This window comes from Rhynchophorus ferrugineus, unplaced genomic scaffold (assembly GCF_030347505.1).
Source record: "Rhynchophorus ferrugineus isolate W39M unplaced genomic scaffold, kcgeb_rfMv2 rfM4, whole genome shotgun sequence".
Classification (NCBI taxonomy): domain Eukaryota; kingdom Metazoa; phylum Arthropoda; class Insecta; order Coleoptera; family Curculionidae; genus Rhynchophorus; species Rhynchophorus ferrugineus.
Genome location: NW_027472583.1, coordinates 22,463,225 through 22,490,499, shown reverse-complemented (window position 1 = coordinate 22,490,499; position 27,275 = coordinate 22,463,225). Strand labels below are relative to the sequence as shown.

General features: G+C 32.1%; 4 protein-coding genes and 1 long non-coding RNA gene across 8 annotated transcripts in view; 4 read left to right on the top strand and 1 right to left on the bottom strand.

Moving 5' to 3' along the window:
- Atg16 (Autophagy-related 16) overlaps positions 1-27,275 on the bottom strand; it is a 538,761-nt gene that overhangs the window by 89,000 nt on the left and 422,486 nt on the right. The gene's annotated exons all lie outside the window — the stretch shown is intronic.
- LOC143195553 (uncharacterized) lies at positions 2,257-4,025 on the top strand. Its single transcript, XM_076402815.1, has 3 exons — positions 2,257-3,540; positions 3,594-3,740; positions 3,802-4,025. Exons 1-3 carry the CDS (start codon positions 3,477-3,479, stop codon positions 3,963-3,965), a joined length of 375 nt encoding a protein of 124 aa, XP_076258930.1. The 5' UTR covers positions 2,257-3,476; the 3' UTR covers positions 3,966-4,025.
- Positions 5,905-6,529, top strand: LOC143195552 (uncharacterized). The gene is made up of 3 exons (XM_076402814.1): positions 5,905-6,063; positions 6,114-6,260; positions 6,314-6,529. The coding sequence occupies exons 1-3, from the start codon at positions 6,000-6,002 to the stop codon at positions 6,481-6,483; spliced, it is 381 nt and encodes a 126-aa protein (XP_076258929.1). The 5' UTR covers positions 5,905-5,999; the 3' UTR covers positions 6,484-6,529.
- On the top strand, positions 7,402-8,073 carry LOC143195554 (uncharacterized). The gene is made up of 3 exons (XM_076402816.1): positions 7,402-7,561; positions 7,613-7,759; positions 7,831-8,073. The coding sequence occupies exons 1-3, from the start codon at positions 7,498-7,500 to the stop codon at positions 7,986-7,988; spliced, it is 369 nt and encodes a 122-aa protein (XP_076258931.1). The 5' UTR covers positions 7,402-7,497; the 3' UTR covers positions 7,989-8,073.
- On the top strand, positions 17,534-18,212 carry LOC143195556 (uncharacterized). Its single transcript, XR_013005552.1, has 3 exons — positions 17,534-17,697; positions 17,753-17,908; positions 17,992-18,212. It is a non-coding gene; the product is annotated as an uncharacterized LOC143195556 (long non-coding RNA).

Below are 27,275 nucleotides of genomic sequence, written 5' to 3'. Positions count from 1 at the left end.
AAAAGCGTTCAATGCGTAGGAATTTTTAATGTGTTCGTGGTAGTCATAAAAATATATCAAGAAATTGTCTTCTTCTTTAAATACTTCGCGCAAATAAAAGTTTAATATTTGTTCTACTTAATTAGTATTCTTATATAATGTCTGCAGTACGTCGTTTAGTCAGTAGTGTTTCGCAATTATAAACAAGTACTGCAAATAGAATTTTGTTTTGCGATTGGCTAAATATGCTATAAAGTTTTTCATTAGTTAATTTTTATTATTCATCATTTTGCTATCACGCGAATAAGATACGTTCTTTAGCAATGCCAAAATAACCGACCAATACATTTGGTTTCTGTTTTTGAGCACACATTTTAATCGCAGGTTAGATATTACAATATGTAACCAGTCTGATATATAGGTTGCTTGCATGTATTCGGATTTCCATATTTTAAATTTAAAAACGCATTCATTGAGGAAAATTGGAACAAGTATCGACAATTTTCCATATTTTTCTGGCAACATGACGATACTATACCCCGTGCGTAGACATCCAATCATCGATCTAGTTTCGCAGACTTTCGGCTTTTCGAAACCTTGAATATGTGTTAATCAGAAGTTTTAATATCTGATGCGTACGTTGGATGTAGTAGAAATCCAAGTTCAAAAGGCAACAATGTATCCTTGTATCAACGAGATTCTTCTGATGAGAATTTGAATTTTCATTCAATAAATCGTCATTAGCATCGAACATTTTAGACCATCTCTAATTAGTGACACCAAAATTCTCACTTTTAAATCATTAAAATCAAATATCACTATTGGGAGATGAGGGAGCAGAATCACTACACATTTTTAATAGTATTTGATGGATTCAGCAATAAATTCAGTCGTAATTGTAATTTGAAACAATTTCTTTTTTATTCCTAATTTTGTAGTATAATCAGTAAATTTTTGTATACAGTGAATAGACCATGGAAAAATGTTATGTAATGTAGTGATCTTTTTTATTTATAGAAAGGAAAATCAATCATCAAGAATTGGTATGCTAAGAATGTGAATGAAGACGGTGAACGCAGTGGACGCCTCAAAGAGGTTGTTACCGACGAAAACATTTTAAAAATCCACAAAATAATTCTGAATGACTGTAAATTGAAATTGAATGAAATAGCAGACACTCTAAAGATATCAACTGAACGTGTACATCATATCATTGACGAATATTTGGGTATGAGAAAGCTCTGTGCAAAGTGGGTGCCGGGAGTTATTGAACCGTTTAAAGAACGAAATCACCGAAAAGGGCCGCATTTGATGAAAAAAAGTGCTGCTTCACCAAGATAATGTACCGTGTCACAAGTCAGTGAAAACGATGGCAAAAATCCATGAATATGGCTTCGTATTGCTTCCTCATCCACCGTATTCTCCAGATCTGGCCCCCCAGCGACTATTTTCTGTTCTTAGGTCTCAAAAGAATGCTCGCTGGGAAGACATTTTCGTCGAATTAGACGCTAATTACAAAAGTTGGAAATATGGGTAATATAAGTACTAATGGTCATACCTTAATCTGGAAACAACTTTATTTGAAAATATTTTCATGACAATACTCTCTAATACACAATGTACTCTAAATGTATTACAGTGTGAAAAATTATATAAAAATTATCAAAATTTCCACATATTTAAATTCATTTGATAATCTGTGGTATCAGCTAGAATACTCTCTTGTGCATATCATACAAAAGAGAGCTACTAACAACTACCAACAAAGATAGAGCGCTAATAACCATCTACTTACTGAATTGTCATAGGTTTGAGACAAAATTTCTCACGATTATTAATTAATTCAATTAGTGTCTCGAAAATCCTAAAGTAATGACAAATAATTCTGTTATACCAAATATTAAGATATTAAATTATTTGTCGAAATTTTACATCTTAATTTACACAGTGTAATTACACTCTGTAAAAATATTGTTAAAGTAACTAGTATTAGATTAAAGTAATTTACTCACAGTAAACTTTTTTAATGTTTGTAATTTTCTTACACTACACACCTGTAGTAATCTGCAATTGGAATCTGTGTAAAACTGATAGTAAATATAATATATTATTTGAAATTTTTGACATGCGCAGTAAGTGTATATATAGATTTATCACTATTATTTCCTAATTAAAATGTTAAAATTAGTTTTTTTACTAAATAAACAACTGAAATAAAACTATTCCAATAGGCCAAAATATCAATATATCAAAGCATTAATGATAAGCATACATTAAGGGATCCAAAAAATTTTTAATATGCTAAACATTCTATGTTCTATGTTTTAAACATGGACTAATCCGTACAAGGTAAATTAATACATCATTGTTCCTAAATCGTTAATAATAAAAATAATTTACAGAAAAATGTTCACAGAAAAAAAACCGTTTGTATCTTTGTTTATTAGAGAAAAGCCCGACCCAATGCGTAGACAAAACTTTTTAGTATCTTGGTGCCTATCGATGAATTTTAGTACAATTGGTCCTAAAGATATTTATGAATTCTCGGCCCAGGGTCAGCGGCATTTTGACCTCAACCCAAAGAGACATTTGTTTGCCAATAATCTGTCTGCAGTCGTGGCTTAGAGAAATGTTTCTTGAGATATACAGCTTCAAGAACTTCAAGAAAGAAATGAACTAAAGAAACATTTCAAGATTACCAAATAAACTATTTTAATTTACAACAGTATATAACAAGTGCATATCATGAATAATTTTCACCTGGCACAGGTGTCTGTGTATTAAAATATATTTTGCATTTCTTTAGCTTGGTGCGTGAACTAAATTAATTCGAGATACTTTGGGAAGTGCATCAACTAATACCCTAGTCCTTAGGTGATTGTGAGTTTTTGTTGTCATTTAAAGGCTACAATTATTCATCTTATTCGAAAATCAGCCAAAAAGTTTCCGGAGATGTTACAATATGGGAAAAACCAAAATCAAAGCAATTAAGGTCATAGAAAATGGTAGAAATCTAGAAGATTGTTAGCAGCATGTTTGTTACGATTCGGAACATTCAGTTTGGATGCGCCGAAGTACTTTAAATGAGCAGAGATCATCACTACACTACATTCTGCATATAGATTCATAAAAAATGTTCTATTTATGTTTGAATGTTGGAACATGTTACAAGAAGACATAGCTAATAGAGTATTGGTACGCATATTTAGACACATATAATCGTCAAGTGTGATACACATTTTTACGTTTCATGGTTCAAACTTTCTTGAAGCCTTGCAATCGTTATAATAGCATAAAGTTAAAAACACATGGTTAATTAAAGTTGGTTATTTTTTAAAGTAAATATTTCTAATGTTGATTAAAATTCAAAATTGTAGCAAATATTCAAAACATGTTATGTATATACTGTTATCATGTATACAATTTTATATATAACTCGTTTTACTTTTTTCTTTTTTTACATACGACTCTGTTTTAAGCTTTCTTAAACCTTCGACATGACTGTTTTTATATTATTAATTTTTATTTTGTCTATTTTAAATATAAACGAATCCATCATGGGTAAGCCAAAATATTATTATTTATAACATATTGGTAAAATATACATGTTGCAGTATGCCCCTCGCACGAAGAACTGGTTTGTTTTGAAAAGGTCTGTGGCCAACCACTAAGTGGTCATTGTGTATGCCAATGTGTCGATGGTTACCACAGAGATTTGAAAACTAATCAATGCGTCAACGATTTTTGTCAGAAGCAGTTTGGTGAGTGATTTAGTTTTTCAGTACAAATATGACTACATTGTACATTATGAATATATTTCAGGTATTGGTCCTATTCCTGTATGTAGATCCAACGATACAGTTTTATGTAGCGAAATGACTTGTTCAGCAAGCGATGAATTTCGTTGCAGTTGTCAGTGTAGAAATGGCTTCTATAGAGACCCGAGTTCGAAAAAGTGTGTAACACGATGCCCTATCTATATATAATATTCAAAATTTTGAATGTAAAATTAAAATATATTTATCAATAAAGTAATGATAAAATAATTGGGTCAATAATATACATTCAGCATTATTTCAATATATTAATATTATTACGATATCGAAATTTTTCCTGTTTTTTGTTAGTTTTCATACTATTTGTGTTTTAATGTTAATGTGAATATTAATTAGACTAGAACACTAACTATATAATAAGTATAAAGAAACATTGTTTGTAATCAATTATTGCGGGTTATAAAGTTACCTTTCCGAAACTATATAGTTTGTGCAGTATTCATAATTGGAGTTTCTAATAAAATTAAAAAGATGGGTAGATATGTTATATGCTTGTGACTGAAACAAATAATAGTTAGAATCAGTATAGCGACTACCATGCGAGCACTATTTGTTGGTGAGAGCATCACCAATGGTAATAACTAAATAAAGAAATCAACTTGAGTGTTTGAAGCAAGAAATTACAAAAGACCAAATTAATTTCGAAACTTTTTTCTGTTAGATTATGTGGCAGTCAATTGTCCAATTTCTGAATTACTCCCATGTTATAAATTTATAGTTTCCGAATTGGAACTTAATGCTTTTTCAAATTGTTCGTGTATTTGTTTTAACTGTAACTTCCTTTCTATTCAAAATTACATTAAATTTTAATTAAATTAAATATAAAATTATCTAAATATTCTTTTATGAAAAAGTACCACTATTAATATAGTTACATCAATGTAACTTAATTTATTTTATAAAGTTGTTTTTTCATAATTCCTGTACAGTTTTTAAGAGAAAAAAGGATTTTTTATTATCGCTTTTGATAAAAAATTTATTTATTTAAAAAATTTTACATTTCAGAATATATAATTAAATTCAATATATCTTATTTCTAGCAATCGCTGTAGATTATTATTAATTACATGTTTACGGCATTAAAATTAAAATAAGGGCATATTATACAAATATTCTTCTTTATATATGGCTATTATAGTCTTGAATAAATCAGAAAAACGCATAGTTGTCTCTTTATATGGGCTTAAGAGGAAAAATTAATATTCATAAATAAAAAGATATTTTAATAGTCTATATGGATGCTATCAAAATATTTAGAAATTTAACATGAACAAAACTGTTATTTGTAAAGCAACATAGTCATACATCGAGTATTTTTATATGCCATAATAAAAGCTTGAGATATTTCAAATGAATGTTCAAAATTAATCTCAACATATTTAGTAAATAATATATACTTATCCACCGTCGGAATACGCAGCCAAAAGACTATACATTTCAACGTATATTAGACGCATCTGAAGACGCATATATAAACGGAGATTATGTATACACTAATCAAAGAACAGATTGTCTACACAGGCAAGCGTTAGACAACTCGATTTGAAAATATTTACGTGACAATAATCCCTAAAGTACCACCAAACAAATTACCTTTAAAAAAAACATAAAAATTAATAAAATTGCTCGACACACCATCTCATACAACATAGAGCTACAAATAACTTCTCTATAATTAACTACTTATTTGCTGCACTGTCATATCCAATAAGTGCCTCGAAGATTTCCGGAAGTTATAAAAAATTATTTTATGCCAAATATTAAGATAATAAATTATTTCTTGGAATTACATATCTTAGAGAATCTTAGTATTAATCTGATTTTAGTATATATAATAGTTTTTTATTTCTAACCGGTACTGTAACTGCATATGTATAGATAATTATTATTTTCTACATAAAAAAAATGTACTATCCTATATATAATAGTTTTAGCTTTTAATAAATAAATAAATCAAATAAAATTATTCCAATACATAAAAATATCAAAAATATTTGGAAAGACTTTTAAAATGATTAATACGCTTTGTGTGCCATACCATTATGTATAATTAAGTAACATTAATGATAACAGCAGCATGAAAAATGCATTTAGTCGCCGAATTTTGTTATTTATATAAAGCTCTTTTCTCTTTTGAAATTATAATTTAACTTTTAATTTCTAAAAGCTTCAAAAAATTTTAACATGCTGACTTCTATGTGTTTTATTTTATTTTTAGTCGTTTTAAACATCGACCTATCCATACAAGGTAATTGAATCATTTGTTGCTAAATTATTAACAATAAAAATAATTTACAGAAAAATGTTCACCGAAAGAAGAACTCGTTTGTAATGAGAAAGTATGTGGAGATCCTAAAAGCGGCATTTGTAATTGTCGATGTGCCTTTGGTTACTATAGAGACCAAGCAACGAACCAGTGCATAGAAAAAAATTGTAAACATTTTGGTACGTATCGTCGTAATTAATTTATCGGTTCTAAAAATATTTACTAACTCCAGGCGGTCCAGGACCAGTGATATTTTGTCCTCAACCCAACGAGATATTTGTTTGCGAAGAATCTGTCTCGAGTTATTGCTTAGAATTTGGTAATATTTGTCCCTGTCAGTGTGAAAAGGGTTTCTTTAGAGATCCGGCTTCGAAAACTTGTGTTAAACAGTGCCCAGAGTAATATTCACCAAATGTAAAGGAAAATATATTAATTGATGAAGCATTAAGGTTTTATTAATGTATTTTGTTTAATCGATATATGATATTTAAGCCGATTTTTTTTCATTCATATTTTAATCAGTATTTTCTTTCTCGCATACATTTATTTTTTACAAAGTATCAGAATTTTGTTGTGAATACATTTGTACAGTCCTATATGTGAGCACTTTATGCTGTATACTGTTGTTCATGCCAATCATGTATTTCTAGCAAATGAGTTTTATTTGTTCACTTTAATATGAAGAAACTATGTAAAACTGTTAGAATTATTAATATCCTGTTACAAATTTGCATAATTATATTAATTATAGTTTAATCAGCACAATACAAAATTGATGGAAAATAATAAATATATAATGAAACTGGAACACTCCTGAATCCAAACCTGGGGACTCTAGGACTGTAGTAGTTTTTTAGGGGAGGCAATTTTAACCAAATCAAACGCTATGAGTACATTTTATTACCTACGTACATAGAAAAAGTATGATAAAATGTCGTAAATATACTAAATTACTATAAATAAAAGATAATGTTTAAATAATGTTGTGTTTAATGGGAATAAAAAAGAAAGTTTGAGCTTGAGCTACTATGAACTATAAAAATTAAAAGAAACAGGTAAAAAAATCGTTTAATAATCACTTGTAATTATTATAATTATCTGAGCACCTGTGCAGATGTACAAATATAGAATAGTCGAGCAAGAAAAAAACGCTACATATCAGTAAATTAATATACTTTAGCGTAACGTTCAATAAATATCCAAGAAAGTCTAAAATAAATTTAAAATACTACTTTTATATTTCATTAAGGCTTATATATATAATAATTTTTCGTGGATTGCTTACTCTATGTTTAAACGTGGCTTATCAGCATTAATGATATCAGAAACAAGAAATATAAATTACCAGTCTAAACGTTTTGCACTTATAACCAATTATTTTTTCCATTACGCACACGAAGTTTGTGATTATCTGACATGGGCGCTTTCCTGTACTTTGCCTTATTCTTGGTGGCTTTGAATATAAACGAATCCATACAAAGTAAGTAGAAATATTTTTCTTGTACATATCCTTAATTAACGCGCATTGCAGCATGTTCTTCTAATGAGGAATTGGTTTGCACCCAAAAGGTATGTGGCGAATCTGACAGTGGCCTTTGTGCATGCCAATGTGCCGATGGTTATTACAGAGACTTGGAAACCAATGAGTGTGTTAATACAGTATGTCACGAGCATGGTGGTAAGTACGAGTACAAAACTAGTTTAGAACAATCACGATAAAATAGTTTAAACGTTATCCACGTATTTCAGGTGTTGGACCTGTACTTTTTTGCACATCTAACCAGACAGTGATTTGCAAAGAACGAACTTGCACACTAGGAGATGAAGTTCGTTGTAGCTGTCAATGTAAAGACGGCTTCTTTAAAGATCCTACATCTAACACCTGTGTCACGGAATGCCCTGACTAATTCACTAATTCATAAATGTATACCAATAATTGGGTAATAATGTACGTTTTAGAGGTTATGTCAAAAATACACTTTGTGTAGCATATTTGTTCCTTTTAATATATCTTTATACATCTTTTACTAGAGTAGTTAATTAAGATGCGGAATTAAAAGTTCAAATCAAACTAGATTGTGTATGTGACATTGTGGGTTGCATATTAAAAATATATATAAAAATCTAAACATGATTTTTTTTAAATAAATATTCACCGTATTCACTAGGCCATTGGAAATTATTCCTTCGCACTGCTACTTTTTATAATCGACGATTTAGTCAAACAGAGCAGTACTTCTCTTTAAATAAAGAAACTAACTGTTCAATTGGAAAGTCGCCGGTCTGACACATACATGGAGCTACTAGAATTAAATCCATATGTTTTTAGCTAGCCGTAACCCTCAACAAATGCGTGTATAAATTTGACAGCTGTCGGACCATTAGTTGGCGAATTATATCATTTTGAGTGAAGCAACTTTTGATATTGTGAAAAAAATGGATAAAAATGAATTTCGGGTGTTATATATGAACTTGCCCCAGGAAAATTAACCATCAAGGATTGGTATCCTAAGTGTAGAGGTAGTGACATGAGCACCGAAGACGGTGAACGCAGTGGACGCCCAAAAGAGGTTGTTACCGACGAAAAAATAAAAAATACTCCACAAAATGATTTTGAATGACCGTAAATTCAAATTGAATGAAATAGTAGATACTCTAAAGATATCAACTGAAGGTGTACATCATATCATTCACGAATATTTGGGTATGAAAAAGCTCTGGGCAAAATGGGTGCCGTGCGAGCTCACTTTTGATCAAAGACAATGACGAGTTGATGACTCGGAGCAGTATTTGAAGATGATCAAGCGTAATAAACCCAAGTTTTTGGGTCGATATGTGACAATGGATGAAACATGGCTCGATCATTTCACTCCGAAATCCAATCGACAGTTATCCCCGAGTGAACTGCACACGATGAACCCGCTCCAAAGCGTGAGAAAGCGCAACAGTCGGCTGGCAAGGTTATGGGGTCTGTATTTTGGGATGCGCATGGAATAATTTATATCGACTACCTTGAAAAAGAAAAGACCATCAACAACGACTATTACATAGCGTTATTGGATCGTTTGAAGGACGAAATCGCCTAAAAAACGACCGCATTTGAAGAAAAAAGTACTGCTTCACCAAGACAATGCACCGTATCAAAAATCTATGAATTGTGCTTCGAAATGCTTCCTCATCCGCCGTATTCTCCAAAAGAATGCTCGCTGGGAAGAAATTTTGGTCGAATGAAGAGGTGGTCGCCGAAACTGAGGCCTATTTTGAAGCAAAGGACAAATCGTACCATAAAAATGGCATCGAAAATTTGGACGGTCGCTATAATCAGTGTATCACCCTTGAAGAGAATTATATTGAATAACTAAACAAATTTTGCCAAGAAAATGTGTTTTATGTGTGAAATTTTATCTGTATAAGGCTTTAGAGATATAAAAAACGTTTTGAAAACTTATTTGCAATATATGTCAAATGAATAAATATGCTTATAAAAATAAATTTAAAAAAAACTTAATGCAGCATACTAACCAAACTGAAATAATGTCCTAGTTTGTTACAGTTATATACAACAAACATACATGTACACATATTTTCCACGACGACATAATGATTTTCTCAAAGAAAAGTTGTTTAAAATGTGTTCTCTATTTCAGTCTCGATTATTAAGACGGCTGGCTGAAAATAATGTATAAATACTTTTAAAAAATACATTAAGTACAATTTTAAAATCCAAACCATATATTTATTTCTCCACACATTCATTAAACCCTTAACAAATTTTTTCAAGGTATTTGTTCAGAATATCAATATTTAATACTAAATATTTTGAACACTATTTCTGGGCTGGAGAATGTATTTAGAGTTAACGACCATCCACACCCTAACATACCAATATAACAAACTAGTTTAAAATAAATAATAATAAATTTAAGTCAGCTTCACTAAAGCAGTCTGTCGTGGTCATGTGATGCTGCTGGCTTTTCTTTAACCTGTTGCTTATTGTTCAGTTACGGACGCCAAATTATCATGGTAAGTTGTATATAGTATGATATAGTATGATAACACGTCTAAATGAAAAATTCTTTATTAGGCTCCTAATTTCAGCGCGCAAATCATCTTTAGTGACGAGATTCAATTTTGGCTTGACAAGCATAATTATCAACATAGCACATAACAACGCCATTACACACGAGATTCATTAAGGGGAAACGAATCTACAAAAATGGGTTATGTCGATTTTGGGTTAATGTATATATATATATATAGGGAACTTGAGAAATGGCGAATTTTACATCGTGGAGTAACGGTCTGCAAAATACCCAGAAATATAATCCCAGATGTTGAATATGGGCGGGGTGCCAGCACCACCAACTAGTACACGATAACGAATATCTGGCAACCACGAGACGTATATCTGGGAGATTATTGAAGGGTACTTACACGCATTGAGTAACTGACCATAGTTCAGTTCAGATGTGCCACCATCGATTGCCCAAACCTCGTCTACAGGTAAACCACCGCCGATCCCTTTTATCTATTTGTATTTTCCACATTTTATATTACATTAATAAACTAAATAATGGCCACACCATGTAAATAACCACTGTTTAATTTCGTTTTACCTCCATTCGCCGAGCCATTTAATCCACCCTAAAGTGATAATAATTAGGGGTGACAAATTGGCAAAATTCAATATTGATGCGGCAACATTGCGGTGTTCTGACAACATAAATTTTGACGATGACGTGAATCGGCTGTTTTATTAGATGGGTTATAGGAGTTGAGTGATGCGTTTGCTCACAACAGTTCAAAAACAGTTTAAATGGAGAATGGGTACAGCCCCGATCCACTGGAAAAAATAATGATAATTTATTTTTGGGTAATGTGAAATAGTTTTATTGATTATGTTGTTCTTAACAGGAAAAATGGCGAGCATTGCCTGAATTTATTGAAATATTTGAGTGGCAAACTCAAGAAAAAGCTGTTATATTTGGAAAAAAGGCGTTGAACTACCATGTCAGTTTGTTATTCTTCGCGTTTGCCTATACAATACCTAAATTTGTTAAAGGTTACTTTCTTACCTATCAATGTTCGAATTTTTGAAAAATATTTCGATGGGTTTGGTGGCTTTCAAAGGTACTAAATGCTGATGTGCAGGTAGCTACAGTCGTCGAGGCAACATGCCGGCCCTCCTATTGCTGCGATTATCACAGTTTAGAATTCTACTTAGGAATTAATACATTTTGTTTGCGATTGTTTATATTTGATATTGTTTTTAAGCAAAAAAGTAAAACACGAGAAGGAAAACCTAGTCCAGTTCCGCATGTGACCGGACTGGATGTCATCTGGATAATCTGTTGATCATTCGGCAGTAAGTGGAGTTAAAGACGACTCCAGACTCCAAAATATAGCAAGAATGGGCATCATTGGGAGATACACTATACAAAAGTGTTAATAAAAGTCAGTGTTGAAAAAATTGTTTATATTAAATAATGTCTTATTAATTCTCCTTAATTGTATCTTCTAAGAAAAAATATCGACTTATCACTGATCTATTACATGGATCGCAAAATAAACAAGTTCAAGTCGCGTTAACTCATAAAATAATAGAAATTTACCGCAAAAAATATTTCCTAGACTCAACATACAAGATGATTAAGCGGTATTAAGATAAGTCTAACATTTTGTTTTTCAAAGCTGACAATTAACGCTGTATAATTTAAATAAATATTAACTAAACATAAATTAGGAAAAGGGAGCTTTCCATTTTAAAAATTACATAAATATTTTGAAATGACGATTAAAAAATCCTTTTAAAAGTATTTACCTAGTTGGACATGAATATCTACAATAAAACAATTGTCACTAGATTCATATATTACTGTATTTTTGTCTTAATCCTTTACTTACATTTTTAAATATAGACACGGATATCCAAAAATTTAAATGCTATATAAAGAACAAACAATGTTTTCGTATGATTATTAACTAGGATTTCGCTTCTCTCTAATATTTATTCAAATGTATTTGCAGACGGTAAGACCAGCTAATGTTTACACGAGACTATGTTATATATTATAACCATTAATATTATGATGTGTATTTCTTTTGAAATCTTTGTTTTTCTAGGCATTGGTAATCTATGTATATTCCCGCAGTGAAATAGTACTGTCATCTCTATCACTATGTCATGTAATATCAGACATATTCCATGTTTATGAATGTTTATGTTCGAGATGACATTGAATTAAATGGCATAAGACAGTAATAAATAAATCACAGAAATATTGATTTATAATAATATCTATCTATAATAACAGGTCAATTGAAAAGCTCCCGACCTGACACATAGATGGCGCTACTAGAATAAAATTGATATTTTTTTTAGTTAGCCCTAGCCCTCATAATATGCGTGTATAAATTTGACAGCTCTCGGAACATTTGTTTGTGAATTATAGCATTTTGAGTGAAGCAACTTCTGTTATTGTGAAGAAAATGGATAAAAAGGAATTTCGCGTGTTGATAAAATATTGCTTTTTGAAGCGAAACATTCAGTTGAAGCAAAAAACTTGGATTGATGCCGAGTTTCTGGACACTGCCCTAGGAAAATCAACTATTAAGGATTGCTATGCTAAGTTTAGATGTGGCGAAATGAGCACCGAAGACGGTGAACGTAGTGGACGCCCAAAAAAGGGTGTTCCCGACGAAAACATTAAAAAAATCCGCAAAATAATTTTGGTAAATTGAAACTGAATGAAATAGCAAACACTCTAAAGATATCAGAAAAATGTCTACATAATATCATTCACGAATATTTGGGTATGAGAAAATTCTATGTAAAGTGGGTGCCGCGCGAGCTCACTTTTGACCAAAAAAACGACGACTTGATGATTCGGAGCAGTGTTTGAAGATGATCAAGCGTAATAAACCCGAGTTTTTGCGTCCATATGTGACAATGGATGAAACATCTCTCCATGTCGATAGTCACTAAAAAGCAAAAGCGTGGGAAAACGCAAGAATCGGTTGGAAAGGTTATGGCGTCTGTATTTTGGGATGCGCATGAAATAATTTTCATTGACTACCCTGAAAAAGGAAGGACCATCAACAGCGACTATACATAGCATTATTGGACCATATGAAGGATGAAATCGCCGAAAAACGACAGTATTTGAAGAACATGAAATTGCTGCTTCACCAAGACAATGAACCGTGTCAAAAATCCATGAATTGGCCATCGAATTGTTTCCTCATCCACCTCATTCTCCAGATCTGGCCCTCAGCAACTATTTCCTGTTCTCACATCTCAAAAGAATGCTCGCTGGGAAAAAAATTTCGTCGAATGAACACGTGATCGCTGAAACTCCGGCCCATTTTGAAGCAAAGGACAAATCGTACTACAAAAATGGTATAGAAAAGTTGAATGGGTCGCTATAATCAGTATATCACCCTTGAAGGGAATTATGTTGAATAAGAAAAACTAATTTTGCCAAAAAAATGTGTTTTACTGTGGTAGGCCGGGGAGCTTTCAATTGACCTGTTCATCGTTTACCTTTAGACTGGTTAACAAAACATAAGATTGATAATGTTAGTTTTTCGTCTGGGGATGATGGGATTTGATCAATACTTTTTGAAGATTTATACTTGCATTATCAAAACATATTATTATTTGGTAATATTAGAAGCCCATTTTCTTTAATCTGCTTCTTAAAATCAGTTATCCTGCCCATTCTGCTGTAACTGTAATTGGACATATTGGACAATATTGGACAATATTGGAGACGTAATACTTACTTCAAAAATAATGTTTATACAAAATAATATATTTTTGTAAGATAAAATAAAGCAAACTAAACTGCTAAAAATGACCAAAGACAAATACAAAGATTGTAAAAAATGTATGAAAAACAAACCAACTACAACATGAACTAATGTGTAATGTATGAATAAAATAGGCATCTATTTTGAATAATTAGTACATAAGTAGTTTTTCTATTAATTTTGTACTAAAGGCTTCTCTTTGAAATTCAAAAACAGTTTCGCTTCATTAATCGAAATTATTTATCTACCTTAAATACCGCAGCTTTAATGAGCTGAGCATATAAATGTTCTCACAAGAAATATTATTTAACCCCAATATAATATTTAGAATATTAAACCTATTTTAATTAGTACAACAGTTATGTAAACAACAGTAAAGTAAAAAATAACATTGAAAAAACTGGTGTTACAGTTTGAATTGTTATTTACCATATTAAAAGAGTCATTATGAAAATAAGAAAACAGCTTAAATTCATTTTAGATATACATTTCATTTCATAATTTTTTAAACAATCTTTTAACAATATTGTTTATCTCTACTATCTCTAGCAAACAATAATGCAGCGTAATAGGTATTTTTTAATATATTAATGAAATATAGGCTAACATATTTCAGATATTATTGCAAATACTTTGGACAATATGTTATGCGCAATACTAAGATAAGCTGTATTTTGCATACACCAAAAAACCCATATAGTTCATTTTTTAACATTTAATTTTATAATTCAATGTACAATTTTTGGCATCTTGTTGGGTTATATTCATCGAAGTTTGGGACATTGAACTGGTTATAGCTGGATATTGGAATTCGAATTGCAGGCAATAATTAAGTAATGTTTGAACTTCAAAGAGTTATTCTATCCCTGTATGTCTCAAAAGAGGTGTATTTGATCATAGTATTCGCATATGGAATTCTGGCTGATTACACAACGTTGAGTGATCAGTCATCAAAGTAAGTATATCATTGAGTCATTAAAGTAGAATTGGATTGGACTACGCTACTTTAAGATTAATTGCGGTAGACCATCGGAGAAAATCGTTGGGCTGATAGGAAATTTGATTCAAATAGCGCATTACAGCGAAAATCTGCGGTAGAAATAATGAAGAAGCAGCTGATTGAAATTGAATGTGATTACTCCTTCTTTAATGTGGTTTACTACCACACGTCCTTTCACCAAAGTGTGAACAAAAAATGTGTTGAGCGTTGGGCGTTGAAAATTTGTAAGTACTTATGGCAATCATGCACAACAATCTCAACATGTGAATGTTGGCTTCGTCGTGTTAAAAGCCAAAAAAAAATCGAAAACGAAGATTTGATTGAGGAAGAAATGCTCGATGAAACGGTAAATAAGAATCGCTATCGACTACAACTGATGCGTTTGAGTCGAATACTGAACGAAAAATATTCGAAATATGAGAGAGAATTAGTGGAAATATTCTTATAAGAGTCTGCCTGAGCAGCATTTCACTTTATATGAAGATATCAAAGATCGGTGGACAATAATAAAATATATTGTAGCGATTTTTCACAATATATATATATATATATATATATATATATATATATATATATATATATATATATATATATGTATATATATATATATATATATATATATATATATATATATATATGTATGTATAGATATATATATATATATATATATATATATATATATATATATATATATATGTATGTATAGATATATATATATATATATATATATATATATATATATATATATATATATATATATATGTATATATATATATATATATATATATATATATATATGTATTTTTTTATTTTAATTTTATTTAGTTTTATTAATTTTCACTGTCCTCTAATTAAGCCCACAGACTGGTAGGCGATTAAGGATATCCCAGAAAACATTCTTATCTAGCTTGTAATATAAATTAAAAACTTCGGTGCCTTTACGGTGACGCCATTCAAAGTCAAATTCACATAGAGATTCGCAGACTAAGATATATACTTCCAATGAGTATTAATTATTGATAATTTGTTAATCTGTTTATAAATAATTCCGCAAGCAATTAGCAATATAAATTAAAAACTTCGATGCCTTTGCCCTGATGCTCTTCAAACTCCAATTTACATACAGAATCGTAGACTATACTCCTAATGGGTATTAATTTTTGACAATTTATTCAAGTCCAGTAACAGGAAAGTAATCAACTTTGCGATCATGCCAACAGACATGCAGATAGCATATATATATATATATATATATATATATATATATATATATATATATATATATATATATATGCAGATAGTTCTCGTATCCTATCTCGTTAATATCTTCTTTTTTGAATAACGCCAAGACTTTATATCGATGGGAAATGGCTTGTTGAGTAATCTTTAACGAGTTGAATGCGGGGCTTTGGCTGAATTTGGCAACATTGTTCTTTCAGCAGCTTCTGCAAATCCTCGTGAAGAATTTGAAGTTCTACGCATCAAAATCAGTTAATTTAAAACTCTGAAACCATGTCCGGAATGTTATCTCACTTATACACTTATCTCCATACGCATCACAAAGTAATAGCAGCAAATGGCGTTTGTTGAGCTCAAAATTGATCATGTTTTCTCATTTAGATGTATATCACCCTATGTGTAAATGTTTTGCCTTGATATGTTAAATTCCTATTCTGTTCGCTATTTTCTACTTAGTTCAGGTTATAAAACCGTATTATTGTTGTATCTTAGACCCTAGGCGATTTAGATTTAGACTAGAGTTATTTATAAGTATATAGCAACGTCTGTATTTTGAGTCTTTGAGTTTCAGTAACTATGTTATACTTTTCTCTATATATCAGATGGTCTAGTGAAATTGATAGACCAATATTTGCCAACAGACCCTTTGCAATAACACATCATCATCGAAAATGTTGAAAGCAATGCATTTATACTCTTGTCGATGCAGAATGTTGGCATTAAGTTTCCTCAATGGTTTCCTCATTTAGATGTATATCACCCTGTGTGTAAATGTTTTCCCTTGGTATGTTAAATTGCTATTCTGTTCGCTATTTTCTACTTAATTCAGGTTATAGAACCGTATTATTGTTGTATCTTAGACCCTATTTTATAGTCGCTAGTAGGCGATTTAGATTTAGACTAGAGTTATTTATAAGTATATAGCAACGTCTGTATATTTGATAGTCTTTGAGTTTCAGTAACTATGCTATAGTCTACTGAATATATCGGATAGTATCGATTTCACATACACCAATATTTGCCAACAGACCCTGTTTCAACAACACAACATCATCGAAAATGTTGAAAGCAATGCATTTACGCTCTTGTCGATGCAGAATATTCGCATTAAGTTTCCTCAATCGCACTCTGTGCCTTTTAATAATGTGTTTTTAAGATTAATACATAAACATTTACATTGTAAAAATACGACCTTAGTCGATCCAGTAAATGTAGACGATTATACGACGTAGACATATTATCGAATTATTATATTTGCTACTTATTTTTGCCAATCGTTTTATGTAACTCCATAACAATCCTAACAATTTTTTAACAATGTTATTAAGGTTAGTTGTAACAACCAATTATCAAGCAATTACTATACGATATATATAATGGAGATACATAAAATGTTTTGTCACGTAATGAATAACAGATAAAAAACTAGTTAGTTCTAGCACTAATAAATATACTGAACAGTACGTCGCTGCGTCGCACTGAAACGATGACTTCATCGTCCAACATCAATATTTTGACAATATTAATTTCAATATGTTTATTGTGTTTAAACCAAAATGCTGATGGTTCATTTTTTATTATTTAAAATTGACTTCGCTTATTAACTCTTATCTTTTTCAGGTGCCAATTTACATTGTGGAAAGAATGAAATCGCGGTGTGCCATGAACGATCGTGTGGATCGAAGCAATTTAAGTGTACCTGTCAATGTGACGAAAATTTCTGTCGAAATGTTCTTGATAATCGTTGCGTTGATAGAAATTTGCGACCTCCTTGTCGTAAGTATATCAAAAAATCAATAACGTTTGAAGAAATGAAAATTAAACGGCATGTTATAACTTTTAATTGAAAATTATTTCAGCATACCGAATTTTACTGGTCATAAAATGTAGCGAAAATGAAGTATATGCTTCTTCAGAAGTCAGCTGTTTATTTAATTGTGGTACTGCTTTTTGTAAATGTAAACCAGGGTATTGTAGAGATTCCAAAACCCAAAAATGTCTGAAAGGTTAATTTGGTGAAACACAGCCTAAAAACTGTAATGTCTTTATGGTTATTCTAAATAAATTAGTGACAAATTAATTTTGTAGTTTAAACGCATAGAAACCATTTAAATTTAATTTTTATAAAAACAATAGTTTTATTCTTACGTGACCCGAATAAAGATGTATAAAGCTATTAGTGAGCATATTAAAGAGACAGCGTTGAACAATATTATGTTAATATTCTATTTAAATTTCCATTATGGGAAATATTTCTATAACAATATAACCTTGAAATTAATGATTTTGTATTATTTTCCCTATTTATCTCTGAAATTTGAGTCGAGTGAGTATTATTTACGGGAAGAGTTTTGGGACAAATGGAATGGTCATCATATGGTAAGTTTTGTTAAGTGAGTAAGATAAGTTAGCATAAGCATGAACTAATACTTCAAATTATTACTTGCATCGGTTAGTGATATACGGCTTGCCTGAGAAGTACAATACATTCCCTCAAGGTTTCTTCTTCAAGAGAAGACGTATTATTTCAACGTCGATTCTGGAATACTGAGGGGATATACTAAAATCGCTGTTGGAGAAAAATTTTAGAAAATAAAGGCTTTTTTGCAATAAAAGTCCAATATATCCATCCAAAATCGGGCAAAAAATGACAATGATGTGAATTTCGAAGAATTTTTCATATATTTAAATATACAAAATATAATAGAAAAGAAAGAATTCAGAAGCTGATAATAATTTAATTTTTTTGGGGCATGTAGAGTTTTACATCTGGCCAAAGTAGACTACAGATGACCGAAAATAGACGGTTATCTAATAGATATACTTTATTTATTACTTGTTCATTTATGTACATATATAAAAACTATAGAGGTGGTGGCCTCCTATCAATTTTCGAGAAAGGTGTTTATGAAGATTCGACAAACGATAGTTTAAAGAGATCGCTAGGAGACAAGCAGATGAGATATTTGGGATCAGTAATATAAGAGTACAAAATGGCATTTACCGTCGAAATAATCAGACAAATGGACCAAACTACAGGAGATTTTGCTTATCGAAGGTGGTGCGCGTGGAATATATAGAATATTTCAATTAAAACTAAACTCTTTCGCACGTTTATCTTGCCAATCTTTATGTATGCCTCTAGGACTTGTTTGATACCTGTATATTCATTTCAAATATGATGGTGAAATTCACATGCTTCCTTCCGAGATCTGATTAGAAATGAAGTTTCTTGTTTAAGATATGAAAATCAGAAAACAATTAAAGAACAAATTACAATGGTTTGAGAATGACATTGAATGAAAAGTGAACGAATTCCTTACATGATTCTGTGACAAAATCGACCTTCTGGGTGGAAAGTACAGCAAACACCTCGAAAAAGACATGTAAACCTAAATACACCTGAAACATTCAACCTAACTTTTATTTGCAAACGTCACCACATGTCATCTCTCATTGGGATTCTAGAAATCACTGAACATGCTGGAAAATGTATCACGCGCAAAAAGTAAATAGACAATAATGCGACAGGTTTTAAGTATATTGTCTCTTTAGCATCTTGTTTATATGTTTCCTCAATTTCAACAATAAAAATGCAACCTATAACCATTTATTTCTCCATTGTAAGTGTAATGCATCATATATACCTCTCATTAACAGAACTATAATCCCAAAATGTTTGCTAGCAGTACATTTGGATATGCACCAAAGACTCCATTGTATTTTTAATAAAAACATATAGATACTTGTAATTCATTAGCAAAAAATTTAATACTTAACATGATCTTGACATGACAAAAATAAAAATTGATGTGTGTACAAAAAATAATGAAATACTTATAATTATATAAAATACTAAAATAGTGTTTTTAACAAATCCTTGTTGATTTTATTAAATCTAAAGGCCTAATATTACACCTAGCTAAATTATTTGCGGATTAGAAATTGTCTAATTGACATTCAGACAGATTAGAATGCCGAAGACAATGGTGGCGGGTCAGAGGCGTCGTGTTTCTTTTTTTTTTTGGTCGCCGCACAAACCCGATGACCACGACCCAGCCGAATTTGCATAAATCGTGCGAATTTTCGATAAAAACGCAAATCCCTAACTGTACAACGCCAATACGGCAATGGACATCAGAAGAATTACGTCATCGGAAGCCTATAGAAAACTATACGACGTATCAGCGGCGGAACCAATTTTCACCCTTACATTTTTATAACTTTTCGAGAAATATCTCCAAATTATTTAGATTTACTTTTGTTTAATTTAACATAGTAAATTTTATTTTCTAGCAAGAAAACAAATCTAGTGTAAAACCGAGTTTTATTTGATATATTTTTTCTGGATTTCTTTTTCTTATAATACAGACACAGACATGCAGCATTCAATAAAATCATAAATTGTTCCGAATGTCTAAGGTACTTAGAATTCCATCTCGTGTGCCCCTTCTTTTTAATTGTATGGCTTGTCACCGTTGGAAATACTTATTAACAGAAGTAATTACCACGAATGGCGACATTGTTGATCTTTTTTCGAGGGGTTGTATTTGCCAAATGTGATTCCATCCTAGGGATGTTAGAACTTCATAAAAGTCCATTTCTAAAAACGCGACGGACAGAGTCACTACGTACTTATCGTCCAGTTTATTTTATTGTGTTTTGTGCCGTCCAAGCTGTATTACATCAAATGGTGAGTTTGTTCACAGATTATTCCAGTTTTTTTCTTTTTATTTATCATTTATGATTTATTAAATCTCGATTTATTATGTTTTAATTATTATTTTATATTTATTTATATCTATCATATTCTATTTATTATTTTTCATTTGTTATTGTGCATTTATAATTCTCTATTTACTATTTCATACTTATTATTCTCTATTCACTATGCTCTACTTATTTATTTATTTATCCATCCATCGTTATATATTTTATTCTACTCTATTTTATTATTTCTTTGATTCGTCGTATATTCTCCATAATTCTTAGATTATGGCAAATCAAATTATTTAATATATTAACTATTATATATATTTTATATATCTATTTTATAACTATTTTATAATTCAGAAACCAACGTCAAAGTGGCTAAAGTTACTGATACATAGTTATGATCTATGGATAACTTGAAGCATATATAAACACCACTGAAAGTGGTTTCTACTGGTTCTCGGTGGCAGCGTATCTAGCGTATCTAGGCTTTTATCTTTCTCCCTTGTACGCATTGCACGTTCATCATAGCTGGAACTGGAGAAGTGAGTGTACTGGTAACAGTACTGTTCATTTATTCACTTATTTTGAAAATTTAGCTTAATCCTAGCGAGGTCTATTGACCATTGAGGCAGCAGTACTCGCGCGTTACTTCCCTTGATCTCTTGCACGTCATTATCGTTAGTTCTAGGACTGGTACGTCGTGTGTTACTTTTACTTCGTACCGGTTGCACATGTCATACTTCATCCAAGCATAGTTTATCATTACTATCGGTTACCGTAATTGTCTGTTTTATAATGATTCTCTGTTTATAATTATTGTTTGTCAATTATTGACTACAATGGGCTAAGATTATTGCTAACCATCCTAGTTACTGTACCATTGTCATCGTCTTTATTTGAGATTACCAATACCATCATCAGTATTTATCGATATATTCATTTATACATACCATTATTCTAGATATTATTATAACTGCCAGTATATTGACTGCCAACACCGCCGTCATGTAATATGTCCATTATATTTTAATTTCACACTTGTTATTAAAAATTGGCTGCTCAGGTACGTTTTATTATGTTTGCAGAGCTATTACCCGACCACCTCGAACATCAAGATCTTGCACGATTATTTGCATTATTTATTTTGCCAATTATTGAATAAGTAGTTGTCATATCATTTATTTTGATCTCTATTTTTATATATTTAAGATGTTTAATTATTTTATGTTGTTAAGAATTCATAAGAAAAAGAAAACAAACTATTATAAAGCCTCGTAACAGATTTATTTCGAATTGGTTTGCTACTCGCTACAATTATTGCAAATTTAACCCAATAAAAACTCTCAAGGCATAATACTGGTATCAAATTCTCCACTATACTAGAGAGTTCCATTAACAAGTTTGTCATTTCAGATAAGGCGGCGCTTGCGGGATGTAGTTTATCAAACTGATAAGTACTAAACTATGTTGAGTAAAGATTTCTGGGCATCTTAAACGCCTATTTACTTCTAGAAATAAAAAGCTTATCGGACATCGATACCTTATCAATAAAACGAAGGAAACAATATAACTTAATCAACATATACAAAAGGATGAATCAATATTCTCTTACACTAACAGAGTATTAACTGCAAGTTTCTAATGTTATCCGTATAAAAAGATATGAAAAATAATGGTTTATTTAAAAATAGGCGTAAGACTAGTATTGAATGATTTTTTTACAGCCAGAGAATATTATTCATCTTTCTGGCAGCATTATCTTCAATATTAAAAAATTAGTATTTCGAATTGATCCAAGAATTTTATTTTCGACAAAGCCTACGCCCAAGCCTTCACAAAACCGCCGATATTCGGCAAATTTTTACAGTTTCCACCTGATATTGCGGCGTTGTCATTTACAAGTGATCGAGAGGTAGGGTCCAATGAACTGCGACATTCATTTTTGTTTTAACCCTCGCACTAGTAAGTGCTCTAGTATAACTTGATTGTTTACATCTGGTAGGTGGTATTATTGCATTATATTTATTATTATATTATACTTATTATCAGAGCCTTGGTGGCACAGTGGTAAGACGATAGTCGCAGATTTGAATCCTGCTGGAACATGGTTGTTATATTTGTAATTGTTTAACATCTGTGATTATTCTTAAGCAAGAATTATGCAAGATTATGGATTCTTATGTTGTTAAAAATATTACCACTTTTAAATTCCAGTGTCATCGATTAGGGATGTACAGAAGCGTCTTAAAGGATGAGGGACATTTAAAACTCTAGGAAAGTATTAAAATAAATTCTCAACGCCCGGTTGGAATAAAACGAACACAAAAGAGAAGGAAATGTGAAATACAACACATTAAATCACAAGTAGCATATGAAAATTACTTGGGTAAGATATCTATATTTAAATCATCCATCATGAACCCAAATCACTACTTCAAGATATATATTTCCGGTCGATAGACAACATAAAATAGAAAAGAGAACTCGCCGTGTATTATTTTGAAAAGGGTCTACTTTGTGTAAATTTGGATAAAAAATAATATTTTATGTTTTATGATATGTAATAAAAAATCAGCGCATAATAAACTACTCAGAATCAGGAATCTAGTATCGTTTAAATAACCGCTAACATTTTAGTAATCAGCCACGCCGCTGAGTAGCAGCACGCTTTCTCCGTATATGGGTTTGCTTTTAGGCTTATTGTCGGTTTTATTACACGGCAATACATCACAACTGATAAGGTACCACCTACGCCCGGTACCGCTAGTTACGTCGGCTAGCGTACCCCGATATCACACAGCTTACGTAAGGAAAGAGGATCCTGCGGGGCGGAAGGACCGCGCGGCGACGAAAAAACCGAATAATCTATTCAATTTCAGGTACAGTAGATCATGGTGCCAGGATCGGCGTTGTGGCGAGCACCAGGAAACGGTGATGTGACGCTAATGGTCACCCGCAGGATATGGACAATTTAATTCAGTCGGCGCGGTACCACCGCGGGGTGGCAAAAACGAACAAATACGCAACAAAGCGGCCGTCGTTGAAGCCAATCGGAAAACGAAGGAAGAGGAAATGGCCGCCATAGGCGAACAGAACCAGTACCGGGAAAAGGAATTGGAAAAATATCGGTCCCATGATGTACTGTTTATAGTTTACCCTGTGAAAAGCTAGAAACCGTTTTGAGGCGTAATTTATAACATCCAGCAATTCTCAACATTTTCCTATAGAAATATATTTTTTTAAATGAATGACATTTTTACTGTTTAATAACATTTCCTTTAATATATGTTTGGCACCTTTTCAAAATATTTTTTATTATAAATTAAAGTAATTCGAATTCGAAGCCCAATTCATGGATTTTTGCGGTAGTTTTCATTGACTAGTGACACGGTGCACTGTCTTTCTTTTTTATCAAATGCGGTCGTTTTTCAGCAATTTCGTCCTTCAAACGGTCCAATAACACTACGTAATAGTCCTGTTGATGCTGTTGATGGTCCTTCATTTTTTAGGTTAGTCAACGAAAATTATTCCACGCGCATCCCAAAATACAGACGCCATGAACTTGCCAGCCAACTGTTGCGTTTTCCTACTCTTTGGAGCGGGTTCATTGTGTGCAGTCCACTCGGATGCATATCCACCCAAAAACTCGGGTGTATTATGCTTGATCATCTTCAAACACTGCTCCGAATCATTAACTCGTCGTTGTTTTTGGTCAAAAGTGAGCTCGCGCAGCACCCACTTTACACAGAGCTTTTTGAAGTGCAAATCGCTTCCTTATGGACTGTTATAACGAGGCTTAATTTTTTTCAATAGCCAAAAAAAAACAACATCGATTAAAATCATAGGGTGCGAATTGGCGGACCAAAACCACTACATAATTGTAATTTCGAATATTTTTCTATTATCTTGTTATTAACCTAGCCTGCTTATTAGACAACTGGTCTATGATCGATATCTTAACGAGGCATATTCCGTAGGCAATGTCACATCTCTAGGTCTCTTTAAATCGACTTGTCACAGTATCGCAACGTATACAATGGCACCAATACCAAAACAATCGCGACATCTATATTCGTCTTTAATATGTGGTCCTCTCATGCTTTTTCCACCTGAAACGTCATGGTTATCGAACCAAAGCCATTGTTTCGTATGACCACCGTTAGAGAGACAGCGGCATTGTGCTGGACGTTTAAGGAGCAGCCGCGTTAAAAACCTTATTAAAAAGTCACAGATCCAGCAGACGACGACTTCGACGCACTGAATGCATCCGTGGTTTATTTTGCGATTGTTTCGCTGCCGTAGCCTCATCCCGAAGCCGCCGCCGACTTCGCATTGTTAGAGATCGATAACGGAAGTCGTCTCTTGAACCGTTCTGCCATTGGCTTTATATCAACGAATGGACTGGTTGGGAAATGTCATGTGCGAGTTTTATACGTGTATTAACACGGATAAACATACATGAATATGGATGGTGTCGTGGGAAACTAATCGTAAGGATGTATCGATATCGGCGCCGCTCGGAAAAATCGCCCTGAAACGTTCCGAGATGCCGTTTAACTACAATTTAATACGGTTTATTTTCTATCAGGAATGTCTTCGCAGATTATTAACGGCAATAATAATGGTTATAAATGTTGCTGCTGCTGGTCGCAGATAATATGTTTGAATAGTTACGTATTTCGCTACTATCATAGGGTTGAGAAATGCTAAAATTAAATATCCTTGTTGAAAATCCGGGTAATTGGTGTTTTGTGGTTAAGTCGTAGACATCCACGGACAGTGGCATCCTTAGTTTTCACCAGGAAGACAAATAATATAGTCCATGCAAAATAACAGTAAACTCACGTTATTACAACGTGAGGTCAAATAAGGGGAACTATTTCAAACTGTCACTCAGTATTTTGCAGTGCTATGCAATTTACTTTTCTTAGACACTGTCTTGAAATATTGTAGGTCGGATGGCAGAGAATATGATCAGAGTAACAGGTCAACAGGAATGGCAAATTTTTTTATTATTCAACATAATTCCCTTCAAGGATGATAGCCTGATTATAACGACCCTCCAACTTTTTGATATGATTTTTGTAGTACGATTTGTCCTTTGAATCAAAATAGGAATCCGTTTCGTCGATCACCTCTTCATTCGACGAAAATTTCTTCCCAGCGAGCATTCTTTTGAGATCTGAGAACAGAAAATAGTTGCTGGGGGCCAGATCTGGAGAATACGGTGGATGAGGAAGCAATTCGAAGCCCAATTCATGGATTATTGATACGGTATATTGTCTTGGTGAAGCAGCATTTTCTTTTTCTTTAAATGGGGCCGTCTCTCGGCGATTTCGTCCTTCAAACAGTCCAATAACGCTATGTAATAGCCGACGTTGATGGTCCTTCCTTTTTCAAGGTAGTCAATGAAAATTATTCTATGCACATCCCAAAATACAGATGCCATAACCTTGCCTGTCGAATATTGCGGTTTTCCACGTTTTGGAGCGGGTTCATCGTATGCAGTCCACTCGGATGACTATCGATTGAACTTCGGAGTGAAATGTTGGAGCCATGTTTCATCGATTGTCACATATCGACGCAAAAACTCGGGTTTATTTCGCTTGATCATCTTCAAGCACAGCCCCGAATCATCAACTCGTCGTTGTTTTTTAGCTTGTAGTTTTAATTTAAGTTGCTTAAACGTAGTAAAAGTAAATACGTTTTTGCAGATTAATTTGCGTAACGAAAGGAGAAAATATACTTTAGCCCATACAATAAACAATCCTAAAGTATTCAATAAGAATATTACATACGTCAAGATTCTTGATATGAGGTTCTAGCAATATCGAAACTGTTAATAATATTATATCCAAGCAGGTTAAAACGCTTTTCTATTCCAAGTGCAACAATTATCCTTAAATGGCTGGCAATGCTAGAAGTGATCTTTAATTCACTGTATTGGTTGATTGGATAACTCACTATAAGCACAACTTTTGAAATAATAACATAATATTTGGCAGATATCTCTATCTTTATGGCTCTTTTTTATTTATATTTCGAGTGGTCGCATAACATAAGTCACATTTTTTGATAAATATCAATATTTGGACAGTTGATATATGCACAATTATCCGTTCTCCGATATACTGTTGCACCACTACACTAGACATAGAAAAATATTTTGAAGATGTGTAAGAGGTAAACTTTTGTCGAATGAAGAGCAAATCGTTTCTTTACGAACTGCTGTAACGAGGCTCGATTTTTGTCAATACACAAAAAAAAACATCGATATAAATCATAGAGTGCGAATTGACGAACCAAAACCACAAATAAACCAAAAAAAAACACCAATAAGCATTCCTAAAAATTCAATAAGGATATTACAATTGACATCTATCCAAAGAAAATCGTCTTCCCTGATGCGCTAATTTGTTTTAGCGAA